The following is a 24,064-nucleotide window of genomic DNA, read 5'->3' as shown; positions in this document are numbered from 1 at the left end:
CACAGTACCGTGACGTGTAACCTTGAGTGCATGCATAAGACTCAATCCAAGAAACACCAACATGCTCACTTATCATCCATCAATTAAAAAAAAAGCTCAACGGGTGGCTAAGCTCAATCGACAAATAGCAAAACACTAGATTGAAGCCAAGCGATGTTTCATCTTAAATTCCCTGGCAGGAATCACGTTTATCTGGAAATAACCTGCTTTATCTCATTTGCCCAGCCACCAACCTTTCGAGTATCTGCGTTACAATCACTGGGCGCCAAGCAGAGACACCAATGCATGGAGCCGTAATGTTTCAGTAGAATCCATACGAGAGAGGGAACGTGGAGCAATAGAAAGCACCTAGAAGATGTACCCAATTCGATGCATCTTTAGTCTGTCTCTTCATTGAAGAAATGTCATTCAATTATGGGTAAAGATTAAGAATTGGCGTCATTCAGAGGGATAACCCAATTAACACTGTACTACAATTGGGCGGCTGGGGTCTTGCCTACAGTGGGCCATCCGCCAAGTCAGTGCTCTCGACACCCCTGAAAAGCCTGGACTGGACCTGGATGGCATTGGATCCCAACCACAGGATAAAAAGAAAAGGGCAGAACAGAAAAAGAGAGAGCCAACCTCGCCCATTTCCAGCCATCGCGTTTCTGATCTTGTAACTAAAACGAGAATCGGGCCCAGGAGCTAGACGCTGGTCATTTTTTTCTCTTCATTCCTTTCTCTTGTCTTGTCTCGTCTCGCGGTAAGACAAACGCTTCTCCATCACCGCTTTTCTCTCTTTCTCCCCGCACTCTTCAGTACATACAAACAGCACAATGGATATGGCAACAATGGCGGCTCCTCACCAGCCGAGATACAACCTCGAGGATCCTGGCTCTGGCTTCGAACCTCGTAATGCCCGCGACGCTCGCGAAGCAGCACGAGCTGCGCGAAACGGCCAGAGCCCGCGATACAGACGCCCTCAATCTCCCGACGGGCTCGATGAGTACCGTTTCCAGAGCGAGGAGGGCTCCGAGATGCGCTCTCCCACTTCTGACGTGGCATTGCAGGACGCCATGCTCGCACAAGCACAGCAGCAGCAACAGGTGAGCTTTTCTCTTCTCTCATTTCGCTATCTTTTTCCTCTCTCTATCTTTCCCTGCGCCGCTAGAGAAGAACGGTTCTAGTCTGAGCAACATTGTTTCTCCGATTTTTTCTGTTTTCCCCTGAAAGTAAAAATAAAATTAACTTTTTTTGCTAAAAGCGTGTCGTTCCGGTTGGTCAGGTTGCGCGAAACGCAGGGCAGCGCAGACAACCACCTCCAGGTCAACAAGGTCCAGGTCCCAACCTCAACATCAACGGTCCCCGCCCTCCTCAAGGTCAAGGTCAACCTATGCCTCAAACGTACAACGGCCCTGGTACAATGGACGGTCAGCAACAACCCAATGGCCCCCGAGAGGGTGGTCGCTACAGACGTCCATCGCGTCGCACTTCCGACTCTGGCGGATCTCACGCTGAATCCCCTACGCGACCCGGCCCCAACACCCAGCAGAGCCGCATGTCTCAATCTATGGCCTCAGAGCAGCACCAGTCGCAGCGCCGCGGAGTTTCCCCCGACCGATTGAACATTCCCGGCCACGACATCAGCCGCCTCCAGAGCCCTAGCATCCAGAAGAGCGTCCTCCAGCCCCTCGAGAAGAAGATCCACGAGTACGACCACCTCATGCACGAAGCCCAAACACAGATGGCCCAGCTCGACGAGGAGCTCCGCGCCCTACAAGAACGTCGACACGCAGCTGAAGCCCGCTTCATCGAAGCCAAGACCAAGCACGACGAGTACGAGCGTCAGCACGAGGATGTCGGTCGCGCTCTGCGAGGGGAACTCGTTAACCAGGCACCCCCAGCCCCCGCTCCAGCCCCCGCAGTTCGCCAGCCACCCATGCAGCGAATGGACAGCATGGACAGCTTCGACCAGCGACCCGTAAGCCAGCAGAGCTCTTTCCACCAGAAGCCCAAGAAGAGCGGCATGCTGCGGATGAGCCTGTTCAACAAGAGCAATTGACGCCGCAAAAAGGGTTGAAGGGTTATGAATTTATGCGATAATGAATGAAACATTCGGTCGGTGAGAAAAATATGAACGGGACGGCCTTTTGTGTGGTGCTTTTAATTACGGGTGGTTTCTTGTTTATTTTTCTGTTTACGGCCACTTAATTGGACCTTTTACTTGGACTTACATCTTCTTAATACAATTTGGATGTACATAGATTGATGGGGTCTTTCGACGATATCGCAGCATTGTCCACTCTCGGAAAGGGTGCGGCAGGTTAACGATGGAAGCGACGAACTCGTTGTTCAGATACCACATGGTCTTTGAGGACGGAGTGGTAATCTTATAATAACATAACCCTAGTATTCATTGCAATAGCGTGTGTCGATGTTGTCAGAAGCGCATTGAGGCTGTCTTAATTTCTCGTTCAATACCCACAGACAGCGCTTTTGACAACATCGACAGATGCTATTGCAATACTGGGGTTGTTACTAGGGTAATCCTAAAGATATTATTAAATTAATTGCGCTGCATGTCTTGTATCCTCAACTGTTCAATTGACTGTCTAAGAATCTCGTTTCTATACGCTGATGGACCTTGACCTTGCGACACGAGTTGATGACGTCAATGAAGCTCCAGCGATTTGCGACAACGGTAGAGACGATCATCGCGCCCGACGGCACGCTATTACTGCTACAAACTATAACAAGAAGCGTACCAGTATGACATTGGACCAATCTCTGCTCTATTAATACAACACGATCAATTTTTCTCAAATGGTAGGATCCCTGGTCGCGTCCCGTCTCCGCGTGCTAACCATGGCGATGCTATGGAATTGAGTTTGGGGCGCCGCTTTCTGCTTGCTGCTAGGCTTACTAATAGAAACCCTGCATTTCCGGAATCAAGGGTCCAAGACTTCCGAAGCGATGGGCTTGTATCTTATACCAAAACATGTCTCGGTGTGTAAGATTGCTACCCTGTACTTGTTTACTTCCATGCTGTTTGGACGGTTTGTGGGAGTTTTGTGCGGACAAATGTACAGACTTCATGATAGGATTGGTAGTAAAAACCCTTGCGAGTCAAGTCATCTCGCGGGATCTAACTTCAGTTGGGAATACTCCCGAGTATTCACATGCGGGAAGCGATTGTCATTTCACATCAAGATCTCTTTGGCATCACGGATAATGCTCCCCGGCACTAAATCCTCTTGAACCCTGTTTGAGCTGCCCTATGAGGCTACAAACTTCCAACTATTGAAGTCAAAAAGATGATTGTCTTGAAGTATATTCATTATAATCTCCAATTCCGTTCTCTTGACGGAATTCCCGTGGCAAGATGCCAACGGAACGCGGAACAAGCGCTGTAGATCAGGGCATGGGGGGTCAGTTTACGAAGACAGCATTGGCTACAATTTCAACAGTGGCTGATCTACCGTCCCGCGCGTCAGTTTAACCCTTGTAATTCTTGTCGGCCGACCGTTGCTTCTTTAAATCATTCCGAGCCCTGTCATGAATTGAACCCTAATCAATTCAGCAGGTGAAGAAGTTGACGTTGTGCATGTATTGGCTCAGCTGTGAGCTGAAGTGCTGCGCTGTGTGGCGGGGCCTGGCCCAATGTTATAGTGGCTGATCTTATCGCCACATTAAAGCAAACCAAGCAGTCCAGAAGATCGTTTCATGACAAGTCGCACAATTAACGGCGATTGTCTCAATGATTTTCGAAACAATCGTTTCGCTATTCGGATCTGTTACCGAATGTTGAAGTCGTCATGTTTTATTGATGTCTGGAAATCTTCGAGAACGAAACAGCCTCGCGACTGCAGCGAGAGGTCGTCTGGTGCGCCCCATTGACGATGCGCATCGTCAATTGCTGCCCCTGGCCCCTGAGAATGGAGACGGAACGGCGCCGATCCGGGAGATACGTGACATTCAGAAGTAACGAAACAAGGAAGGTGAACAGATCTGATCTACATCATCCCTTGGCCTCGTTCTGACTCGACTCTTTTCATCTGACTCTGAATGCTTTTCTTCATTGGGAAAGTCATCCATTGAGGCTTGCTCTCAGCCACGTGGAAAACACAAGATGATCACCCCTGACGTACAAGCTACTGTAGTCTTGCCGTCTACCGACCAATCCTTTCCTTGGTGAGGTACATGAGACGAATGCCTGATTCATTTCCAAGGATATCACCCTCCAGTTTCTAGCCTGAGCTTCAGAATAACGGAGCTTCCGTAATGACTCGCCCCGCAAGCTGATGTGTCTAGCGCCTGTGCTGATCAGCTCCTAGTGCCGCCATTCGTCCGTAGCTAATTCCCGGTACGCGGCACCTCTTCACTCATTGATCAATGCATGTGGATGTCGTCTATCATTTGTGCACAGCTGAGACGCCGGTGCTGCAGATATGGATACATAAACGCCCCGTGAGCGGACCCTTGATTCATGGATGTTCCTTGAAGAGTGGCGGCGATTAACCTTATGCTATAGACTGTGGATTGTTAGGTCCCTTAAAGAGTCTGCATACCCCGTTGATCACGGTCCCTTCGTGCATGAATCTTTTTCGCTTTTGGTCCTTGTGTTAGCAGTCATGGGGAGCCACGCCGATTTCGTCGTCGAGGCGTTCACCTTACTATCAATTGGCATCCTTATCATCTTCCTACGAACATACGCACGATTACGACAGGTCGGAATACGAAACTTCGAGGCTGATGACTGGCTTATGCTCTTCGTCATTGTGCCGTACACGATCGAGACGGCTCTTGCATACACTGTCGGCGCGCAGTTCCGTGGCTTGACGAATAGTGGTATGACGGATGAGGAACGCAAAGCTTTGTCGCCAGACAGTGATGAATATGCATGGAGGGTTGGTGGTTCAAAGATCCAAGTTGCTGGTTGGGTTATGTATGCTTCGGTGCTTTGGGTTGTCAAGGCAGCGCTGTGCGCTTTCTACTTTCGACTCACGGTATGTAATGGAGTCTGCCACGTAAGAATCATTACTGACTATACTAGGCTGGCCTTGCGGGTTATAAGATACGGATCTATATTGGCTTTGCATTCATTGCCGCGACATATATTGCTATCATCTGCTGTATCCTCTTCAGCTGTCAGCCATTCAACCACTTTTGGCAGATCTATCCCAACCCGGGCAGTACGTTAAGAACCTCGCTCAATTTCGAATCAACCTGCTGACCAGCTTCAGACTTCTGCCAACCAGCCTTGTCGAAGATTTACATCTTTGTTATTGTCTGCCTCAATATTACCACCGACATCTACCTGCTAGCCATCCCAATCCCCATGCTATGGGGAGCCCGCATTCCTAAAGTCAAGAAATACGGCTTACTAGTTCTGTTCTCTGGCGCTATCTTTGTCATGGTCGCCGGGCTATTGCGATGTTTCCTCATTCTCCAGGTACGTCCCACCCAGCCTCCACCCAAGAAACTCAGTACTGACAGACACAGAACCCTGATACAGGTCCCGAAGAAGGCGCCTCATGGGCTGTCCGAGAATCCTTCGTCGCTGTAGTAACTTCCAACCTCCCCGGCACATGGGGCTGGATGCGCCAGAAACTCAAACCCCTCTTCGGCTCACTCCTATCCTCGAACAACGTCAGCTCAAAATACAAAGGTGCCGAACCTGGAAGCATCATGCTAGACGACGGGCGGGGTTCAGGCTGGAGGAGTCGCAGCGGTCGGGCAGACACCGGACTAGCCACTGTGAGTTCCGAACATAATGTTTATATTCACGGTGGAGGCGACGCTAGCTCGGATGAGATTATTCCTTCGATGCCGGATGGGATTAAGAAGGACGTGGAGTTTACGGTGCAAGAATCTGAGCCACGAAGATGAGGAGTTGGAGAGCAAGCTTGAAGTGTAATTTTATATACCCAATAGAATGAGCTAATGTATAGTTTTGAGTTTACCATTTTTGGAGCGCACAGATGCAATCGGTGAAGCCGTTCTGACTGTCTCTACTTGAAGACGTGAGTGGGCAGCTGCTTTCCATTCTCATCAAACCGCTTGGGAATGACGTTGAGAATACCATCGATATCCCGGGGCTCATAATCCAACAGAGATGAACCCAAAATAAGCACATCAAGTCCAGAATTCTCAATGATCCACTGCGAACACATGTCCATTCCAGCAACAGCACCGCCAGAAGTCCAGATGTTCCCATCAATAATCCACTTCTTCTCATCTGTCCATTTGACATTGGGAAATTTCGCCTTCATGAAGGAAACGGCACCGTGATTAATAGTAGCATTCTTGCCATCTAGGACACCCGTCTGTGCAGCGAGCATGGCTCCAGTGCAAGTAGTGAGAAGCAACTTCCCAGCTGCGACATGTTGTCGAATGAACTCTGCGTACTTGGGATCAAGTTCAAATGTGCTGGGATCAGGACCACCAAGAAGGAGTATGTCAAGCTCGGGGCATTCTTCCACTGTGGTTGTCGGCAAGAAGGATAGCTTGCGGGCGATGGTGACAGGGTCCTGGTTAAGACCGATGTAGTGGAAGTTGAAGTCTTTGGCGCGAGACATTGCGTCTGCGTCGACCTCCATCATGGGCCCACACATTTGCAGGTACTCCTTGCTGCATGAGTTGAAAACGTCAATGGGACCTATGACGTCGAGCGCCTGGAAGTCGTAGAGAAGAGTGCCAAATTGGATAGGAGCCATGATGGAAAGTTTGGAGTGGTAAGAAAGATGAAGTGTATGTTGGTATGAAAATTGAAAGCGAGAATACACATTCAGCAAGCCTTATATAGATGACAAGAGGCCAGGAGTCTATGCAAATGATTCTTTTAAGGACACAGAAGGCATTGTTTATATCCGAGGGCATTCGGAACTTACAAGATCCTTGTCGTCGCAGTGGATCTTGTGTCAGGGGTACCATCCAGTGACGAGGCCGCTGTGCCTTAAATGCCCTTGTCGAAGTTTCGGCTAGATCCAATGCCGTAGAACCAAGAGTGGAAAGTCCATGAGCCTCCGGACCATATTGAATTAACTCAAGACTAGGCCGGACTTTGTCGCTGTATGTGTGGGCCGGCAACGTCGAAAACGGTTTCGGACCTGACGTGCGGCTTAGTACAACGGCTTCTAGATGGAGAATACGAGCTAAAACTGGAGGATGTGGATAATGAAAATGTTGGGAGTCCAATTTCCGATAGACTTCATGAAGCTGGGAGGAGTTCGGTGTATTGAGTGCGGACTTTGATATGTCCGAATTACCACTGAGCGGACCACGAATGGTTTTGCTGGTTGAGGTTCTGGTGATATCATGACTTATAATTTCTGACATGGCATTGGAAGAATGCGATACACAGATGAGGGGTATCGTACGGGTATGGATACTCGAGTAATCATCATTGAAGCCTCTTGAGATGTTAAGTCTGATAGAGAGGGGAGAGCTCACTGTTAAGAGGTTGATATGCGATAGGCTTTAAGCCTGCTTCGCTCCCTCCTATCCAGACAACGATATTGATGAGAGCCAAAGGCTTATTCTGCCACGCATGGGATCCCCGAGAGGGCAATTGAGTTCATAAATAACCATGCCTTCCTCTTCTCCTTTTCCTCCTTCGAGAATCTTCTTACATCGCATTTGCCAATTGACAAGATGGTCTCCCTCAAGCTTCTTGTGACCTTGATGGTCACCTCGACCAGTGCAGTTCAGGCTGTTACCAACGAAGACTCTGACTGCTTCACCAAGTGTGTGATAAAGATCACCTCAATTGATGGCTACGAAAAGGATTGTGCAAACTTTGCCCATATGCATGGAAATACGCAAGTGCGCCCTATTACCTTGAAAGCATCATCACATCTAACACATATTTAGGGCTGCTCGGTACCAAGGCTCAGTCCCCGACAAGTACGAGGATATTTGCGAGGACTTGATCGACTTTGCCAATGCGTGCTACTGCCTTCCTTCCTTGGAGAAGAAGCGCCCCGATGAGGACGATAAGCATGGCTGGTGGAAGCACAAGAAGTCCAATAAGCCCAAGAATGACGAAAAGAACAAGACCGAACATTACAAGGAGAAGAAGCCGAAGTTCGATGACCAGGGCAAGGCTGCATACTGGGAGGGCAGGAGGCCCAAGAAGGTCTCCCACGAAGACAAGGTCGATGAATACGAGGAATACAGGGCCCGCTACTACAACAAGAAGAAGCCTGAATGTCCCAAGGGCAAGGACTGTGATTGTGACAAGGACTATCCCAAAGAGAAAAGTGCCAGTGACAAGAAAGAGGGAACAGAGGAAGACAATAGCCGCAAGAACCAGAAACTCGACCAAGTTGCCGTCGCAGGTACCCCAACTCCAACACCCACAATCATAACAGGAGAGTTCCGAGTGGTCGCACAGACTGTCACCGAGCAGCAGACGGAGACAACAACAACCACTGCTTTTGCTACAATCACTACAACCAACTCTACCACAGTTACCACAACAACAACCACTACTCCTACAGGCACAGCATCTACCCTCCCTTTCATCTTGGGTGACCCCGCAACATGCAATGCTCCAGGATCTTGCAGGCTTCCGTCAAGCCCCTGTGGTCCTTCCGACTCGCTCTGCTCTTGTTGGGCCACCTCAGAGGGTGACAGTCTCTGTATGCTTGAGACTAATTGTACGCGTCTCCAGCCATGCTCATCCTCGAGTAACTGCCCGACGGGACAGAGGTGTTTCACTAATACTTGCTGTAGTCGTGGTGGTGTTTGCATTGCTCCTGCTACGAACGAGCAGTGTGGCATCACTGGCTCCCAGTAAGATGTTCGGTCTGCTGATCTCAACAATGGTAGAAGCAATTCGGTCTCTGGAGGGTTGTTGTCAAAGGAGGAAGCTATCAAATTGGTCAACATTGCTGGAATTACCAATGATTAGATAAATTAGTCGTCCCTCTCAGTTGACTTGTTTTTGCTATGTCCCTCAGCGACACAAATCGTAACCTTACGAATACGTTTTGCACGCCTGTAGTGTAAAACTTGTGTCAAAGGCCTCCCTGAAGATGGATTAAGGTTACACGGACAAATGTTATAGTTTCTAAATATCCAATACATCAAGTTCCTATAACCAATAACCTCAACGCTAACAAAATTTCCGCTATCCAACGCAAAGTATGTTTTGTACGCAGTCTCACGAATAATAGCACTTGCATTGGCCATTGTCGTCAAATTTACAGAGGCCTGTGGGTGTAAGCTTCTCCAGTAACTCAGAGTCATTCGGATATAGGCCCTATTATTCTTTTGTCGTAAGCTTGCGACAGTATGAAGTGCCCTCTATCTACCATCGCTTGGTTTTGCATCAGGTTCTCTAATCATCGTAAATAATGTGATAGCGTCCCCGTTATCGTCACAAACCATCTCTTTCTGCAACTTAAATCCGAAACGGCCATAAATAGCCACATTTGGCTTGTCTCGACTTGACTCCAGATAACATTTCATGTTCTCAGCATCGGCCTGTTCGGTAACGACCTTCATCATCTTTGCTCCAACACCTTTCCCTTGGGCCTCGGGCAGAACAACCATGATATTGAGGAAGTAATATCCTCGAGGATCAGTCCAAACATCTGACTGGGCTTTGGCCTGCGCATCTTTCCAAATATAGTATCTCTGTGAGATGAATGAGTAGGCGTGGAGGATATTGGAGGTGAGTTGGTACTTACTGTCACGTTGAGTCCTCCACGTCCGTACACTAGATTCATCCATACTTGTCCAAAGTACAGCCTCCAGCTTTCGAGCCAGTCATTCCAAGTCGAAGGTTGATCTGCTGGTTGTGGACGTAACCACATGGCAACGCCGAGGACCTTGTCGTTGCCCTCTTCTTTTGCAACGTGGAAGATTCCGTTTCGCATCCCCCATCTCATCCTGATACCGAGAGATACCGAATTTCTTTGGGGGTTGAACTAATAACTCTCAAAGTAATTAGCTACATTTCCGAGCTACAAATCAAGTCATCTGAAGGAATTGAAGATGACTGACATTCTTGTGATCGTACACCCATTCATTATACGGATCTCCTGCGAATGCCTCCCTTGGAAGTATTAGCCATGTCAGGTCTTGCTCACTCATTTGTGTGGGGTACTTACTGCACAGCTTTCACTGCGCCGGGAATATCCTCTTCTTTCAGATCTGTCACGTATATGGCCATGGTAAAAGGATCAAATAGCTATGACTTCGGATGACGGAATTTGTTGAGGATCAGTCTCCTCTCAGTAACACTGACTGGAGTAAGGATCAATGATAAGCTGCTTACAAGCGCTAAACCTCGGTATACCAAGGGAGTGATTGTGCGGGGTGGAATGCAGGTTAATCTGCTTCGCACATACTTGCCTAATCGGTCTAGATTGCCAAGATGATAGCTGAGACCTCCCCGCCATCTAGACATTGCACGCGCCCGCATGTTCCGCCCAGAAAGAGCAAGTAGGAGCGAGCAGATAATTAGTTATCTTGTGAAGTCTACAAGCGGCTTGAGACGTCTCATAGAGGTAATTTTCAGGTCTGTAGACGGTCATATTCTTTTCGAACAGGCTCCGGGTCACACTTCAGTGCCGTTATCGTTTTCATTTGCATTTTAGAAGAATTTCTTCCTGAATCCTCATCGCTATGGACTCTAGTATTGAGACGGAAAATATGAAACACTCTGCTCAAGCATCCGCGGGACATGCGGCGGCCACTCACAGTATGTTGATATCACAAACCAATACACAGACAGAAAATTTGACATTTTCGTAGGTTCAGTCATGTCTCAGTTTATGGCCAATGTATCTACGGCTATTTTGAAAGACCCCGGCTTGCCTCGTCCAAACCCTACAATATCTGCCTGGCAGGTCCCAGTTCATCCCACAGTGTCATCCATCCAGTCAACGGCACTGCCGGAGCATACGGACTTTGTCGTTATTGGCTCTGGAATCACAGGTTGTAGCGTCACTAAAACGCTTCTCGAGCACGGAGCTGCAAAAATTTCTCATGTCACTGTGCTGGAAGCGCGTACTCTTGTAAGCGGTGCAACAGGGCGGAACGGCGGACATCTCGTAACTGCTGCTGGTCACACGTTTGGTCCTCTAGCCCAACAGCATGGACTCGAAGCGGCCAAGCAAATCACACGATTTAGTGTTTTGAACATCCAGCATGTGATGGATATGGTTAAGGCTATGGACAAGGAGGTCCAAGAAAACTGCCAGATCCGTGATGTGCGAAAGGTAATGGCTGTTGGGGATGATGAAACATGGGCTGCTGCCCGAAACTCAGTATTGGCTTTCCAAAAGAACGTTCCGGAGTGTAGCACTTATCATCGAATTGTCGACGCGGAGGATGTACCGGAGGTATGAAAATATTTGCTGGGGATACTTGCCACGAAGCTGACCTTTTGCAGAGGTGGAATATCAAGGGAGCATCAGGTGCCGTAGAACACGATGCCGGAGCCATCTGGCCGTATCGTCTCTTGACTGGCATCTATGAGCGGTTGTTAGCTCGATGCCCAGATAGACTAGCCATCGAAACTCATACACCGGTTACTCAGGTCAAATTCCTGGACGACACCGACTCAGATTACCCGTATCTAGTCACAACACCTCGCGGGGCTATCAAGGCCAAGAAGGTAATCCACTGCACCAACGGACACGCATCACATCTACTTCCTCAACTTGCTGGCAGGATATATCCTTTCAGAGGTACGATGTCAGTCCACAAGCCAGGACCAAAGCTCGAGAACGTAGGAGCATCCAAGTCCTGGAGTCTATCGCACAAGCCAACACTTGATGCCCGAACAGGATTGTTTGACACAGGTCTTTACTATCTCCAGCAGAATGCTCTGACAGGACGAATTTGGATCGGAAACGAAACAGCCTACACGCAAGATATTTTGACCGCGGATGACACATATGTGCCTGACAAAGCAGTACAAGCTCTTTCAACTATCCTTCCAAAGTTCTTCCTCCAGGGCTGGGGCACTGAGTATAATTCGGAGATCGAGTCGATATGGTCCGGCATTCAGGGTCATACTGCTGATGGATTGCCTATTGTCGGTCAAGTCCCTGCTTGTGTCACCGGGAGTGCTCAGGATAATGGGCAGTGGATCGCCGCCGGCTTCAACGGGTATGGCATGGACAAGTGTTGGCTGACCGGCGAAGCTCTGATGAAGATGATGCTGGGAGAGGATGTCAGTGGTTGGTTTCCACAGTGTTATCTCCTCACCGAAGACCGTCTTCAAAATCAATTGACGGCTGAAGCTACGGTTAATAAGTTTGCTGGACTGGCTTCGGAGCCATTGGAGGCAAAGCTTTAAACCTCAGTCGTTACTGGTAGAAAGTATCGTTATAGATTAAATTCCTTTAAAGGGCTTTTGAGTACTATCTAGCCGAACATAGTGCCTAACTTCTTCTGGTACGCCATATCCAGCCAGTAAACATGCTGTTCCCCAGCATCGAGCGCCGACCAAATGTGATTGATCAACTGAGAGATGGCCCGCGTCTTTTGCAATGGCAGTATATGTGTATAAGCTGCCAGCCGTGACGCCAGAAACTTGCGAGCTTTGCTGACTCGGAGCGGCAGTTGGTCAAGACAAGCGAAACCACCATAGCCAGATGTTTGCTCAGATTTGATCACCAGCTCACTAGATACAGCGACCATAATGAAGGGTTGAGCGCTGCGAGTACGAGACTCAAACGGGATTTCCTCCAATATTTTGATCGCATGCAAAGCCAATTCTGTGAGCCATACTTGTCTCTCCTCAGCACTGGGGATCTTAGTCTCTGGCACAGGCTGCAGTATGTTGGTCTTATCCCAGGGCGCATAACGCTCAATGAGCAAATCTGGAAAGACACGATACAGCTGCAACAGCCCAGTATGGCGATAGGCATCATCCATGAGCTTCATGTGGATCAAGGATGTTTGGGGGTCACCGGGGTCTTGGATCTGAGATAGGTCAGGCAGTCGGTGCGCGAGAAGGACTCGCTCTAAACGTCTTGCGTGGCGTAGGGCATCTCTGAATATGTCCACGTGACGCTCTGTCATGAATCCAATATTCGACATCTGTTTTCTGTAGCGAAAGATGAGCAACCCGATACTTCTGAGAACCTTTATGATTTGGTTAGATATGCCACAGTAGGGATGTGGCTCTATCAGGTTCGTTTGACTCGCCGAGGTTGTGTCCGGAACATCCGATTCCTCGCTGTCGGTCAGATATGCCAGTAGCATACCCCAGTAGTCCATGGTTCCAGCGAAGAAAGAGGTTGCAGGGTTCCCATCACCTTCGTTCATGTCCTCAAGCATCTTACAGCTTGTCTGATACATATCCGGGGCAAGGTTATTTGGACTAATCCAGCTTGACGTATGCCCTAAGAAAGTCATCGCCAGGGTTAGGGCTTGCTTCTGCACCGGGAATTCCTCTCTGTTCTTGACATATTCCAATGCTAGACTATGTTCCTGCCGGGCGATCGTAAGCAAGTGAGGAAATGTCTCTGATAGACAAGCGGCTGCCATGCTTTGTATGGTGTGGTGAAGGGCACCTGACGACTGCCACATATTTTCGACTATGCTGCGCATGGTGTTCGACTTGCTGTCCCATACACAATAGAGAGGGATAACCTCTGTAAAGAAGTACTCTGATAGGGCGGTCGGGATGTGGAGTATTTGTCGTGGTATTTCTTCAACTTGATCCTCTCGCTGTGATTGGCGTGTATCAACCGCTTGACACAGAGCTTCTGACATAGGCGACAGTGGTTGAACTTCCCCTCGAGATGATACCAGTTCAGTTTGCAGAATTTGAGGTCCAGTGAGCTGTTGAATTACACTGAACGGCGACGGTAAACTCCCTCCAACATCAGCCCAGGCCATTCCATTCAGGTCAGTGCAATCCCAACTAGGTACAGGAGATGGTGTTGACTGTTCCTCTGGTATTAAAAGAGCAGAAGCAGTGGCATCTGTGTCAAGTGGATTTATAACTGTCAAAGAACTCCATTGGTCTGGTGAGTTCAACCAGGACACAGCCTGATATTGTCCAGTCTCATCCTCACCTGGTATTTCGAGAGTCGGCACATCGGACGATGGATTCTGTTGCGACAAGCTTGGCATTGGTTGGGAGGGAAGTCTGCTCGCGCGCACCTCATGCTTCTTTGACCATCGTACATTGAGTGCGTATCCAGGGCATTGAACACCGCGGCTCTCGCAACGGCTACAGGCGGGCTTTCTCTCGTCACATTTTATCTGGGCTGTTCAATTAGACTAGACACTACCAAAAGTCTGGCTCTCTTCACCTTTCTTGCTTTACATCGGACGCATCCACCTCTGGTTTTGGCATGGAATGTCTTCGGTGAGAAACTCATTTCGGCATCCGTCAAACATCAAGGAATGTTCTGAAAGACATCTGTGGAACAGTCGCTCTCTTCGGCCTCTGTACTCTCTCATTTCCTTCCCCGCTTCTCTCCCCGGACTGTCAATCGCGAGCTGATAAGACCCCGCGTGATAAGCTCCAGCTAGCGATTTGGCCGAAGCTCAGTCTCGCATAGACTTTCCGGATTCATCCTAGTCTCAGATGATTACCACTAACACCACGCAGCGCACTTCCCCATTCGCCATGGCTTCAACTCTTGGGGTCTTACCCTTTGAGATAAGACATGATGGCTGGGGTTATTAATTGCCATGAGTTCTCCAGTCTTCAAGATCTAGATGCATTGCCCTATGAATGCGACCAACAACATGGAGTCAAATACATCTCCCAATCGAGTCTCGATAATGCCGGACAAGTCCGACGAAAAGTACAACGATAGCGAACCCGGCCACAGCGGCTCGCTCCGCCATGGAGACGTCACAGTCCAGTCCGTGAAGCCATTCACAACCCTCTCCGCTCTCGGCATCGGCTATGGAACTACCAACACCGCAGTCGGTCTCCTTCTCGTGCTCGGCAGCACTCTGCCCATGGGCGGAACACCTCTCTTCTTCTGGGGCTTCCTGATCCAAGCTCTTGTCGGTCTCGCCACCGCAACGACCCTCGCAGAGCTGGTATCAGCCATGCCACATCCTGGCGGTCAATATGTATGGGTGAACCGTCTCGCGCCGGCTAGATACCGCCGTGTCTTATCCTATTTCACGGCGGTCATCAGCTGGATAGCTGCTGTTGCCACCGGTGCCTCTGCCTGTTTATCGGTTCCCGTGGGTGCTTGTGCTATAATCTCGTTGCTGGACCCTACATTTGTGTATAAGCGGTGGATGGGATTTGTTGGATTTCAGCTTCTCAACATCATCACCGTCATTTGCGCCAGCTTTGAGCACGCTCTCCCCAAGATATCGAAAGTCATGCTGCTTTTCAGTTGTTTGACCATTGTCACCATATTCATTACTCTCTTTGCGATGTCCGATACACATATACCGGCCAAGGACTTTTTCACCAAGTCTGTCAACATATCTGGATGGCCGAAGGGTATCGCATTCATCATCGGTATGAACGGAGCCAACTGGAGTTTCTCATGCTTGGACGTCGCCACACACCTCGCTGAGGAGATGCCTTCACCAAAGACCGATATCCCTAAGGCCTTGATGTGGACCATTGTTGTTGGTTTCGTCTCTGGTCTGTTGGTTGTTATTTCAGTCTTGACCAATGTCAGCGGCATTGATGGCGCCGATGACAACTCCGCCGTGGCACTATTTTATCGTATCACGGAGAGTAAGGCGGCAGCTGTAGGACTCTGGGTTCCGGTCCTGATCACCACAGCCGGTGCAGTTTGGTCTATCCAGACCTGGCAATCTCGTCTTGCTTGGACCATCAGCCGTGAAGCTGGATTCCCTCTCCATCGCCATCTCAGCAAACTTGCACCATCGCCACTACACACTCCCATCTGGTCACTGATCTGGTCTGCTTCGGGCACTGCCATCTTTGGGTGCCTGTACCTTGGCTCAGAACTGGCCTTCAACTCTCTCATCTCGACAGGTATCCTGCTACAGTATATCAGCTACAGCATTCCCGCTATTCTTATGCTCATTCAAGGTCGATCCAACTTCCAACACGGTCCGTTTTGGTATCCGAGACTTGGACTTCTGGCCAATCTCACAATGTTAGCTTGGACTGTGGTTGCTATTATCTTCTACTGTTTTCCCTACTACAAGTCTGTCGTAGCTGATCAGATGAATTACGCATCGGCTGTACTTGGTGGCATTGGTGTCCTCACCGTATGTTTATGGTTCTTCTACGCAAAGAGGAATTACGAAGTGAAGGAGATACTGGAAGACTAGGTTGCCATTCTCTATGAGGTGTTATACTTGTTAAATAGTTGATCGATTACTATCACCGCATACTCAGGCCTTTTTATGCATCATCACTGTGTGTTTTTTTTAAAAGGTTGCACGATTGGCAGTATTCTTATGAAGGTTTTCATTATATCGATCCACATATATACCGTTGAAGCTATACAACATTGTAGTTTCTTGCTCTACTATGTCCTACTATAAATCCACTTCCATCATGCCTAGAACCCAAAGTCATAGCTCATTGCTAGTCCCCAATTTATGAGTACCAGTGTCTGAACTTAGTCGGTGGTGACCATGAGCCACTCACCGTCAGGAACGTCACCAGGGAGGTACTTCTGAATGCAAATCTCTCCGTCACCAATACCGATGTTCTCGCGAGAGCAGTCGCCGCTAAGGTCAGCCTCGGCGCAGAAGAGGAGAGGAGTGAAGGTAGGGTATCCAGAGTGCCCAGGCTCAGGGGCCATCTGCTTAGAAACAGATCGCTCCTCAGACTCGCCCTTGCTGATCTCGTAGCCGTCGGAAATAGTGTTGACAAAGACGATGTACTCGGAGAATCCAATCTCAGTGCTGTCCTCGTGGGATCGAGTGTTGACGATCTCAGTGCCAGCAGTGTAGGTCCAGGTCTGTCCGCAGGTGGTCTGGTCCTTCTCGCAGGTCTCCTCAGGACCCATCTGGATCTGTTGACCGAAGGTGGTGTAGGGCTCGCTCTTGAGGTTGATGATGCACTTATCGTCCTGGCGCTTCTTGAGGATGGGGGAGCGCTTGATCTTGGTTACATCCTTGGCCTTAGGGGCAGGGACGCTGCGCTTGGAGGGCCAGTTGCTGATATCGTCGTTGCAGATAGAGCCACAGCAGTAGCTATAATCGTTGCGTTAGAGATGCACTGAGAATGAAATGGAAAGGAGGTATGAACTTACGCGTATCCGAACTTCTGAGTCAGTTCCAAGTCAGCACAGAAAGACTTGTCCTTCTGAACCTTGCGGTAAAGTCCATTGCGGCAAGCGTAGGTCTCTCCCTCTTCCTGGGAACCAGCGAGCTGGTAGAAGAGCATGCTACAGCCCTCGCCAAACGCGGAGGTGTCAACCCAGACAGGGTATTTACCGTTGGCAGTAGTGGGCCAGCCAGTGGGAACGATGGTGGCAGAGTTGCAGCCAGTGTACTCATCGCCATTATCGTCCTCCTGGGTGTTGATACCGAGCTGAAAGGACTGAACGGAGAGGTCGTTGGGGTCAGGGTCACAAGACTCGGTGCTGTAGAGGTTGATGTCTGTAGGCACCTGGGCTTGAACCCGGATGGCAGCGAGGGCCATAGAGAAAAGGGAGGCCTTGGTCATCATTTTGAAGACTGGTAAAGGATACAGGTAGAAAGCTTGAAATTGCTGAGGTTGGATGGGTAGGCTGTGTGATTGCTGGACTTGGTGATGAAGATAAAGTTAATTTCCAAGTCTCAGAGGCTGGTTCTTATAGATGATCGGAATACCCTCATGGCATCTCTCAACATGCATCGAGTTGAGACTTGAAGTCCATGACGTCTTGTTCGTGATACGAATTAACGTTTTTGTCAAAGTCTCAACAAGTTCCACTCATAGGATTCGAAGGATGTTGTCCCATCCCGAATAAAGCCCCCGATCACGATGATCCTCTCCGCCTCCCACTTATCGAGGTGGAATCAGCCTCGTGTCTGACTTTCGTGGAGATAGTTTGAAGATCAGCAAAAACTATGGTCCTAATCCATGTGGTATCTTATCCACTAATCCTTCTATAGCAGGAAAAAGATTCCCGCGAGATTTATCGACCGTGACCCGCTTAATCCCCCTGGTCAACTGCCGATTATCTCCCCTGAAGGATTCGCCAAGACTGGGCGCAGCAAAGGAGAATAGGTATGGCCCCATGAATATTTTGTAACAGACAACTGGTAATGTCGTCATGGCGCGCGGATTGTCCCTTGTAATTCTCCGCTGAAGGATCTAACCTTTCTCCTTGAGGAGGTGTAAACAAGTTTAACCTCCGAGCGCAGGGCATGATCGGCACTGGACGACCAATCAGCGGCTACTATCCAAGACATCAACCTCATTAAAGCTCGATCCTTCAATGCAACCGCCTGTCACTGCCCGCATTGGCACGGCATGTTCCTTTGACGTCGAATCAGGAGACTCTCTCGGTCTTTTACTGGGCTATTATACCCGACCGGCCGAGTTCACTATAGAGACAGCCGATAAGGTCGTGGAGAGATTGTTATGGGAAGATCGGTGAATTCTTTGAAGCCCGTTTGCAGATCACTCAGGAACATGGAACCTAAGGAACTTGGACCAATTCAACAAGTTTTGACGACGTTGAGCCGACGACATCGGCGTCATACAATCAAGAGGATTGAATCCTTCGACGCTGATCGTGATTGATGCATGAAGCAAGTTTCGATTCGGTCTTGTTAGAAATGATTCCGTGACAACACTGTCCTCAGGACGTGTATAAATTTGTTCCATCAACCGCCCTTCTCTCAATCTCATCTACACTCAAACCTTCAAGCACAAGCCATTAAACGACTACTCAATCTCCACCTCTAAACTCAATCTCCTTTCTTAAAAACTTTCCCAATCTCAACCACAAGCAACCACCAAAATGCACGCCTTCAGCACACTCACTACCCTGGCTATGACCCTCTTCACTGCCCAAACCACCAACGCCTGGCTCCTCGAGTTCTGGGGCACCCAAAACGTCTGCTCAAAGCCCGAGGGTAGCGCCGCAGACAACTCAGCCGGCGGTGAGCCCGGCCAGGGCAACGACTGCATGATGGCTTACTACGACCTCAATGCCATGCTTGTCAAGGACTGGGACGACGGATGCACCGTGAAGCTTTACAACGGAGTGGGTCTTAGCTGCCATGGAGATGTTATCCTTGAATACACCAAGGAGAAGGCAGAGGAGGATGCGAAGCTGTCTGACGATGGAACATACATGTGTCTTGTTGACTTGGGCGGTGAGCCTGGACCTTACTACGCTTCTTACACTTGCGAGTAAGTGGAAGCAGTCATGTTATTTCCATTTTAGGCCATGTATGCAACGAATACCACATTATCTTGATGAGTTTTTCAAAATTTCATGTCCAGGCTATCTGGACGCTTTAACCGCCTGAGTTGATATTTCTCGTGAAATAAAATAAATAATGTCTCGGAATTCGTTGAGATTATCACCATCTCAGTTGTAATGCTCGATCATACCGCACATGTTCAATCGTGCTCTAACATTCAAGTAATACAGGGTAAAAGTAATACAGGGTAATGTTCTTATCATCTGAACTATTGCAAAAAAGGAAATTCGTGATAATACTGTGGATAAACTGGAGAACTGGAGAGCCAAGACACGGGACATGCACTGCACTACGGAGATTAATGTGGACATAGGAGTCTTCCGCTGAAAGGCTCCTCGGTTATCAATCACAAAAAGGTACAAAAAGGACGTAGATGTGGGTATGTACCTGTTATTCATGGCCTGCGTCTTGGTACAAGAGCACCAAATCACAAAGCAGGTCACTTGAACATGATGAAACAGTGAGTTATCACATTTATTAACTATGAAATTAAATAGACTTTATAGTCCACTGTCGACAAATCTTAGTTGGCCAGGATCTTGGCAACAGCAGCCTCGGCAGCAACCATGACAATAGTCTGGATGTTGCCAGTGGCAAGGTCGGGGTGAATACTGGCATCAGTAATGAACTGTTTTCTGTTAGTTTCTGAATAGCGACGGATATAGAGATTCACTTACAAGGTTGTCCATTCCGTAGACCTTAGCATTGGTATCAACAACAGAGCCGATCTTGGCAGTACCAACGTAGTGGTTTCCGTTCTCAGGAGCAGCAAGAATAGCGGTAGCGTTGGTCTTGCCCTGAAGGGTGTATCCAGTAGAAGCATCAGTGATGGAAGCGACGAACTCCTCAACAAAAGCCTTGGCGGCCTTGTTGTCAGCTTCGGTAGTAAGGTAAGGCTTCTTCTCGAAAACAGTCTTGCCATCCTCACCGAGACCGAGAACACCAGAGGAAGTGAGACCGTGGGTCATGTAGACCTTGATAGAGATAACACCCTCACCAGCAGCGGAGGTAGAACCCTGGAAGTAGCGGGTCTTACCATCAGATCCCTTCCGAGAAGTGAAGAAGATGAGACGGTGACGGCCCTGGGTGAGAACACCAGAGGACTTATCCTCAAAGAGCTTGATGTTCTTGGCATCGGTACCGTTAAGAACGCTGTCAGTGTCGAGCATGCCCCACTTGCCATCAGTCTTGACGTTGAAGGAGAAGATAGGGTGGTCCATAAGCTCCTGGCCGACAGGGAGATCAATCCAGTTGCGCTGAGAAGGAAGAGTCACACCAGATTTCTTGGCGTTGAGGATCTGCTTCTTGGGTCCGATACCAGAGTTGATCAGAAGACGGGGGGTAGAGAGAGCACCAGCGGAGAGGACGACACGACCACCCTTGGAAAGGCGGATGATCTCCTTCTTACCATCGGCGTTCTCGACCTCAACACCCTTAGCAACTGAGCCAGATCGGACAACACGGATGACCTTGGTACCCATCTGGAGCTTGAAGTTGTCACGCTTCTCAGCGAGGGGAAGGTAGGTCTTGACGGGTCCAGCACGAAGAGAATCCTGGACGTTCCAAGAAGGCCAGCTGTAGACCTGGTGCTTCTCGTTGGGCTGCTTGATCATATCAACAGACTTCCATCCAGCCTTGTTAAGGAACTTGGACAGAGTCTTGTAAAGACCAGTGTCGTACTTCTTGTTGTCCTTGGAAGGCACAAGAGTACCAGGGTTGCGAGTATACAGCTTCTCAGCAGCAGGCTTGATATCATCCCACTTCCAACCCTTGGGCCACTTGTCGTTGAAGTCGCGCTCGGGAGGGTGGACGAAGACCATGTAGTTCACCGTGACACCACCACCGAGAACACAAGCGGCAAGACCAGCAGTGTCATCGCACATGTACTCATTCCAAATATCAAGACCACCGACAGCAGCTGAAAGACCGGGGACGTCGATGGGTGTAAGAGACTTATCCCAGGGAAGAGTGTGGTTCGATCCGGTTTCGATGGTAGGACCCTTCTGGCCGCGCTCGAGGAGGAGGACCTTCTTGTTCGCTTCGGAAAGTCGCTCAGCGGTGATGATACCGGAGGGGCCACCACCAACGACGATGTAGTCGTAGCCAGTGTCGCAGTCGGCGGCCAGTACCGAAGTCGACAGCGCGACGAGGGAGAGAGCAAAGAAGCGCATTTTGGTATAGTATAAAGAACGTGAATAGTTGGTAGTTGGTATGGAAATGTTCAAATTTGGATTGGCACTCTTTGACTTCTAATATACTAAACAAACTCTTCAGGATCTCATTTACTTGCCCCATTCCATCGTCTTCCCGGAACCCTGTTTTGAGGTTTCATCGTGGGAAAAATCGAGAACTAAGAACCAAGGCGTCGGAACACAAATACTTAGTCAGGAAAGGACCCTTATTATAAAACATGTTGTTCCCACCTCAACTTGACAGTTCTTCTCCAGCCTAACCTAAAGGAAAAAGAATTATCTCTGAGCATGTCGGCAGTGAGTGCCTGAGTCCAAGCCAGTTCCGGATAGCCGGATAAAACCAGGTCTACATCCTTGCATAGCCATGATTACTCAGGGTTAGTCAAACACTAGCGCTGTCATGCAAAAGCCTTGATCCGAAGTGCCGGGAAAATCGAACTTTTCCAGAAGAAAGCAAGAACATGCCGTCATGCCGTCAGCTACAAAAATTGTTACTGCCCGCCCATCTTATCTTTTTCCCATGCTGCATTACCTCGTTCCTTTGACATTTTGTGCCTGCCGGCGAGTCATGCACCTTCGTATCCCACTCTGAAGATCCCACCTGCCAAGAGGTTTCATCGTACCTAGTGACGCTAACCTCATCAAGGTAAAGAAATCGTGGATGAACGAATGGTTCGGGCAGAGGGTCACCATGGCATAAGGGGTGATCCCTTGCAATGCCATGGTAAAATACCCTTCAATTTGAGCCTTGTGACCATCGAGGTCTGAGTCCATCTTCAGATTCTCGCCAGCTCGCCAGCTCGCCTTATTCCTTAGTCACCCTCATCCGTTGATTATAATCGCCGGCGGCAAGTTTAGCTAGTGGCTGGGCGCGCCCACATCTGCCGACTGGTGTCAAAGGAGGCGTGATGTCATTCCCTCAATGCCGCCACCTTCTAGCAAAACTAGTCATGTCGATGAGAAGCTGTCTAGCCTTATTTAAAAGCTCAGGCGCGAATTCATGACAAAAATCGTCATGAAGCGCATGAACTGCTGAGAAAGGACTGTCCAAGAGTCGACGCAGTCTAAAGATAGACCGGATCTACCGAGATTGGCTCGTGTTAATGGAGTACCCAACCCACTTAATTTTACTCGGCGCACATCACGTCTCGACGGTCAGAGCGTGCTACTGGTTATAAGGAATACACCATTTCTCTCTTTTTGTAGTTGATCATCTTTACCCTTCATCCTTCAAGATATCAAAGTAAAGACATCAAGATGGTTGCCACTCGTTTCACCAAGGCCGTCTTGGCTTCTTCTCTCGTGGGCGCTGCTTCGGCTGCTGTCCTTGACCTGCCCGTCTTCATCAAATGGGGTTATGTACGTATACTAAGCAAACTACTATGCTCTGGAGTATCGACTAACTGGACTAGAAAATGGTTGAGTTTGACGTTGGAACACCTGCCGAAAAGTTCCAGCTCCTCTTCGACACTGGAAGCTCCTCCGCTTGGATGGTCGATGCCGATTGCGCCGAGAATTGCGTACACGCCTTGAAGGGCAAGCGAACCGGATACAACATCTCTGAGTCTTCCACCGGAAAATTGACTGGAGATGACGCCACTATCGATTACCTCGGAGGTGTGGTCGAGGGCCCTACCGTCCAGGATAAGTTTTCAGCTGGCGGCCTGACCTGGGACTCCAAGTTCATTGCTGCCAACACGAGCAACTGGTCCTCTCTCCCTGCCGCTGGTTTCATGGGTCTTGGATTCGACAGCATCACCGATGGAAACTCCACCCCCATTTTCTCTTCCATGATGCGACAGAAGCTCGTCGATGAGCCCAAGTTCGGCATCTACTACTCCGTTGCCGACGGCGATGACACCAACGGAAAGCCTGGCAACGGCCTTCTCACTCTCGGAGGATCTCGTGAGGACAAGTACGTCGAGGGTGACTTGATGACCTTCCAGATCGGCACCAACAATGGCGACTTCGACGTCTGGCGATCCGGTTTGTACAGCCTCACAGGCCACCAAGGCAAGAACCAGAGCCACAAGATCGAGACATATGGCATGACCACCATTTTCGACACTGGCGCTTCTGGCATCACAATCCCCAAGTCCTACATCGACGAGCTCTACGAGTCTATTGGCATGAATTACAGTGCTATTCTCGCCCACGAATACGTCCCCCTCTGCAGCGAGTTCACCAAGGATTGGTCCGTCACCTTCAATGTCGGATTCTACGATAACAACGTCAACATTACTGTCCGAGGAGATCAGCTCAAGCTTCCTGGTTTTGCCAACCGTGACGACGCTTGCTGGCCTCCTTTCGATGACGGTCCTGAGGGTTATGCTCTTATTGGTACCCGATTCATCCGAAACTTCTACACCGTTTGGGACTACAGCATTTTCCCCGGTGACAAGGGATACCAAGACCCTAAGCTCTCTTTCGGTTACCTCAAGGAAGGTTTCTAAGCTTTTAGTTAGATTGATGGCTCTGTCATGACATGAATGCAAAAGCGTAGATGAGCATAATTATTAGTGTCAATATTA

The 24,064-nt window shown here is 49.2% G+C and overlaps 12 protein-coding genes across 12 annotated transcripts; 7 read left to right on the top strand and 5 right to left on the bottom strand.

Annotated features, from left to right (window-relative positions):
* Positions 1 to 818: 818 nt before the first annotated feature.
* B0J16DRAFT_319874 (uncharacterized protein) lies at positions 819 to 2,044 on the top strand (the record flags this gene model as incomplete). Its single annotated transcript, XM_046125537.1, has 2 exons — positions 819 to 1,088; positions 1,247 to 2,044. The coding sequence occupies 2 exons, from the start codon at positions 819 to 821 to the stop codon at positions 2,042 to 2,044; spliced, it is 1,068 nt and encodes a 355-aa protein (XP_045982712.1).
* A 2,569-nt stretch (positions 2,045 to 4,613) lies between these two features.
* B0J16DRAFT_384140 (uncharacterized protein) lies at positions 4,614 to 5,871 on the top strand (the record flags this gene model as incomplete). Its single annotated transcript, XM_046131394.1, has 4 exons — positions 4,614 to 4,988; positions 5,036 to 5,174; positions 5,226 to 5,434; positions 5,485 to 5,871. The coding sequence occupies 4 exons, from the start codon at positions 4,614 to 4,616 to the stop codon at positions 5,869 to 5,871; spliced, it is 1,110 nt and encodes a 369-aa protein (XP_045982711.1).
* Positions 5,870 to 6,763, bottom strand: B0J16DRAFT_340850 (class I glutamine amidotransferase-like protein). Its single transcript, XM_046127752.1, has one exon. The coding sequence runs from the start codon at positions 6,696 to 6,698 to the stop codon at positions 5,994 to 5,996; it is 705 nt and encodes a 234-aa protein (XP_045982710.1). The 5' UTR covers positions 6,699 to 6,763; the 3' UTR covers positions 5,870 to 5,993.
* An 872-nt stretch (positions 6,764 to 7,635) lies between these two features.
* On the top strand, positions 7,636 to 8,782 carry B0J16DRAFT_384138 (uncharacterized protein; the record flags this gene model as incomplete). Its single annotated transcript, XM_046131393.1, has 2 exons — positions 7,636 to 7,727; positions 7,855 to 8,782. The coding sequence occupies 2 exons, from the start codon at positions 7,636 to 7,638 to the stop codon at positions 8,780 to 8,782; spliced, it is 1,020 nt and encodes a 339-aa protein (XP_045982709.1).
* A 509-nt stretch (positions 8,783 to 9,291) lies between these two features.
* Positions 9,292 to 10,162, bottom strand: B0J16DRAFT_414473 (acyl-CoA N-acyltransferase; the record flags this gene model as incomplete). Its single annotated transcript, XM_046133453.1, has 4 exons — positions 9,292 to 9,624; positions 9,678 to 9,917; positions 9,994 to 10,045; positions 10,101 to 10,162. 4 exons carry the CDS (start codon positions 10,160 to 10,162, stop codon positions 9,292 to 9,294), a joined length of 687 nt encoding a protein of 228 aa, XP_045982708.1.
* A 455-nt stretch (positions 10,163 to 10,617) lies between these two features.
* B0J16DRAFT_362635 (FAD dependent oxidoreductase-domain-containing protein) lies at positions 10,618 to 12,298 on the top strand (the record flags this gene model as incomplete). The annotated part of the gene is made up of 3 exons (XM_046129826.1): positions 10,618 to 10,693; positions 10,798 to 11,336; positions 11,387 to 12,298. The coding sequence occupies 3 exons, from the start codon at positions 10,618 to 10,620 to the stop codon at positions 12,296 to 12,298; spliced, it is 1,527 nt and encodes a 508-aa protein (XP_045982707.1).
* Positions 12,299 to 12,332: 34 nt separating this feature from the next.
* On the bottom strand, positions 12,333 to 14,424 carry B0J16DRAFT_124374 (fungal-specific transcription factor domain-containing protein). The gene is made up of 2 exons (XM_046121662.1): positions 14,268 to 14,424; positions 12,333 to 14,217 (listed from the first exon to the last, which is right to left on the bottom strand). Exons 1-2 carry the CDS (start codon positions 14,334 to 14,336, stop codon positions 12,367 to 12,369), a joined length of 1,920 nt encoding a protein of 639 aa, XP_045982706.1. The 5' UTR covers positions 14,337 to 14,424; the 3' UTR covers positions 12,333 to 12,366.
* A 227-nt stretch (positions 14,425 to 14,651) lies between these two features.
* B0J16DRAFT_340847 (amino acid/polyamine transporter I) lies at positions 14,652 to 16,461 on the top strand. The gene has a single exon (XM_046127751.1). The coding sequence runs from the start codon at positions 14,680 to 14,682 to the stop codon at positions 16,237 to 16,239; it is 1,560 nt and encodes a 519-aa protein (XP_045982705.1). The 5' UTR covers positions 14,652 to 14,679; the 3' UTR covers positions 16,240 to 16,461.
* B0J16DRAFT_319866 (uncharacterized protein) lies at positions 16,450 to 17,590 on the bottom strand (the record flags this gene model as incomplete). The annotated part of the gene is made up of 3 exons (XM_046125536.1): positions 16,450 to 16,472; positions 16,562 to 17,112; positions 17,172 to 17,590. 3 exons carry the CDS (start codon positions 17,588 to 17,590, stop codon positions 16,450 to 16,452), a joined length of 993 nt encoding a protein of 330 aa, XP_045982704.1.
* A 1,282-nt stretch (positions 17,591 to 18,872) lies between these two features.
* On the top strand, positions 18,873 to 19,271 carry B0J16DRAFT_384132 (uncharacterized protein; the record flags this gene model as incomplete). Its single annotated transcript, XM_046131392.1, has 1 exon — positions 18,873 to 19,271. The coding sequence occupies one exon, from the start codon at positions 18,873 to 18,875 to the stop codon at positions 19,269 to 19,271; it is 399 nt and encodes a 132-aa protein (XP_045982703.1).
* A 578-nt stretch (positions 19,272 to 19,849) lies between these two features.
* B0J16DRAFT_124368 (uncharacterized protein) lies at positions 19,850 to 21,535 on the bottom strand. The gene is made up of 2 exons (XM_046121661.1): positions 20,019 to 21,535; positions 19,850 to 19,969 (listed from the first exon to the last, which is right to left on the bottom strand). Exons 1-2 carry the CDS (start codon positions 21,510 to 21,512, stop codon positions 19,865 to 19,867), a joined length of 1,599 nt encoding a protein of 532 aa, XP_045982702.1. The 5' UTR covers positions 21,513 to 21,535; the 3' UTR covers positions 19,850 to 19,864.
* Positions 21,536 to 22,549: 1,014 nt separating this feature from the next.
* On the top strand, positions 22,550 to 24,045 carry B0J16DRAFT_124357 (aspartic peptidase domain-containing protein). Its single transcript, XM_046121660.1, has 2 exons — positions 22,550 to 22,892; positions 22,946 to 24,045. The coding sequence occupies exons 1-2, from the start codon at positions 22,791 to 22,793 to the stop codon at positions 23,984 to 23,986; spliced, it is 1,143 nt and encodes a 380-aa protein (XP_045982701.1). The 5' UTR covers positions 22,550 to 22,790; the 3' UTR covers positions 23,987 to 24,045.
* The last annotated feature ends 19 nt before the right edge of the window (positions 24,046 to 24,064 follow it).

Source organism: Fusarium flagelliforme (genome assembly GCF_020744385.1).
Source record: "Fusarium flagelliforme strain FIESC 12 MPI-CAGE-AA-0113 chromosome Unknown B0J16scaffold_4, whole genome shotgun sequence".
Classification (NCBI taxonomy): domain Eukaryota; kingdom Fungi; phylum Ascomycota; class Sordariomycetes; order Hypocreales; family Nectriaceae; genus Fusarium; species Fusarium flagelliforme.
Note: the sequence above shows the minus strand (reverse complement) of the source record. Positions and strands in the feature narration are given on the sequence as shown.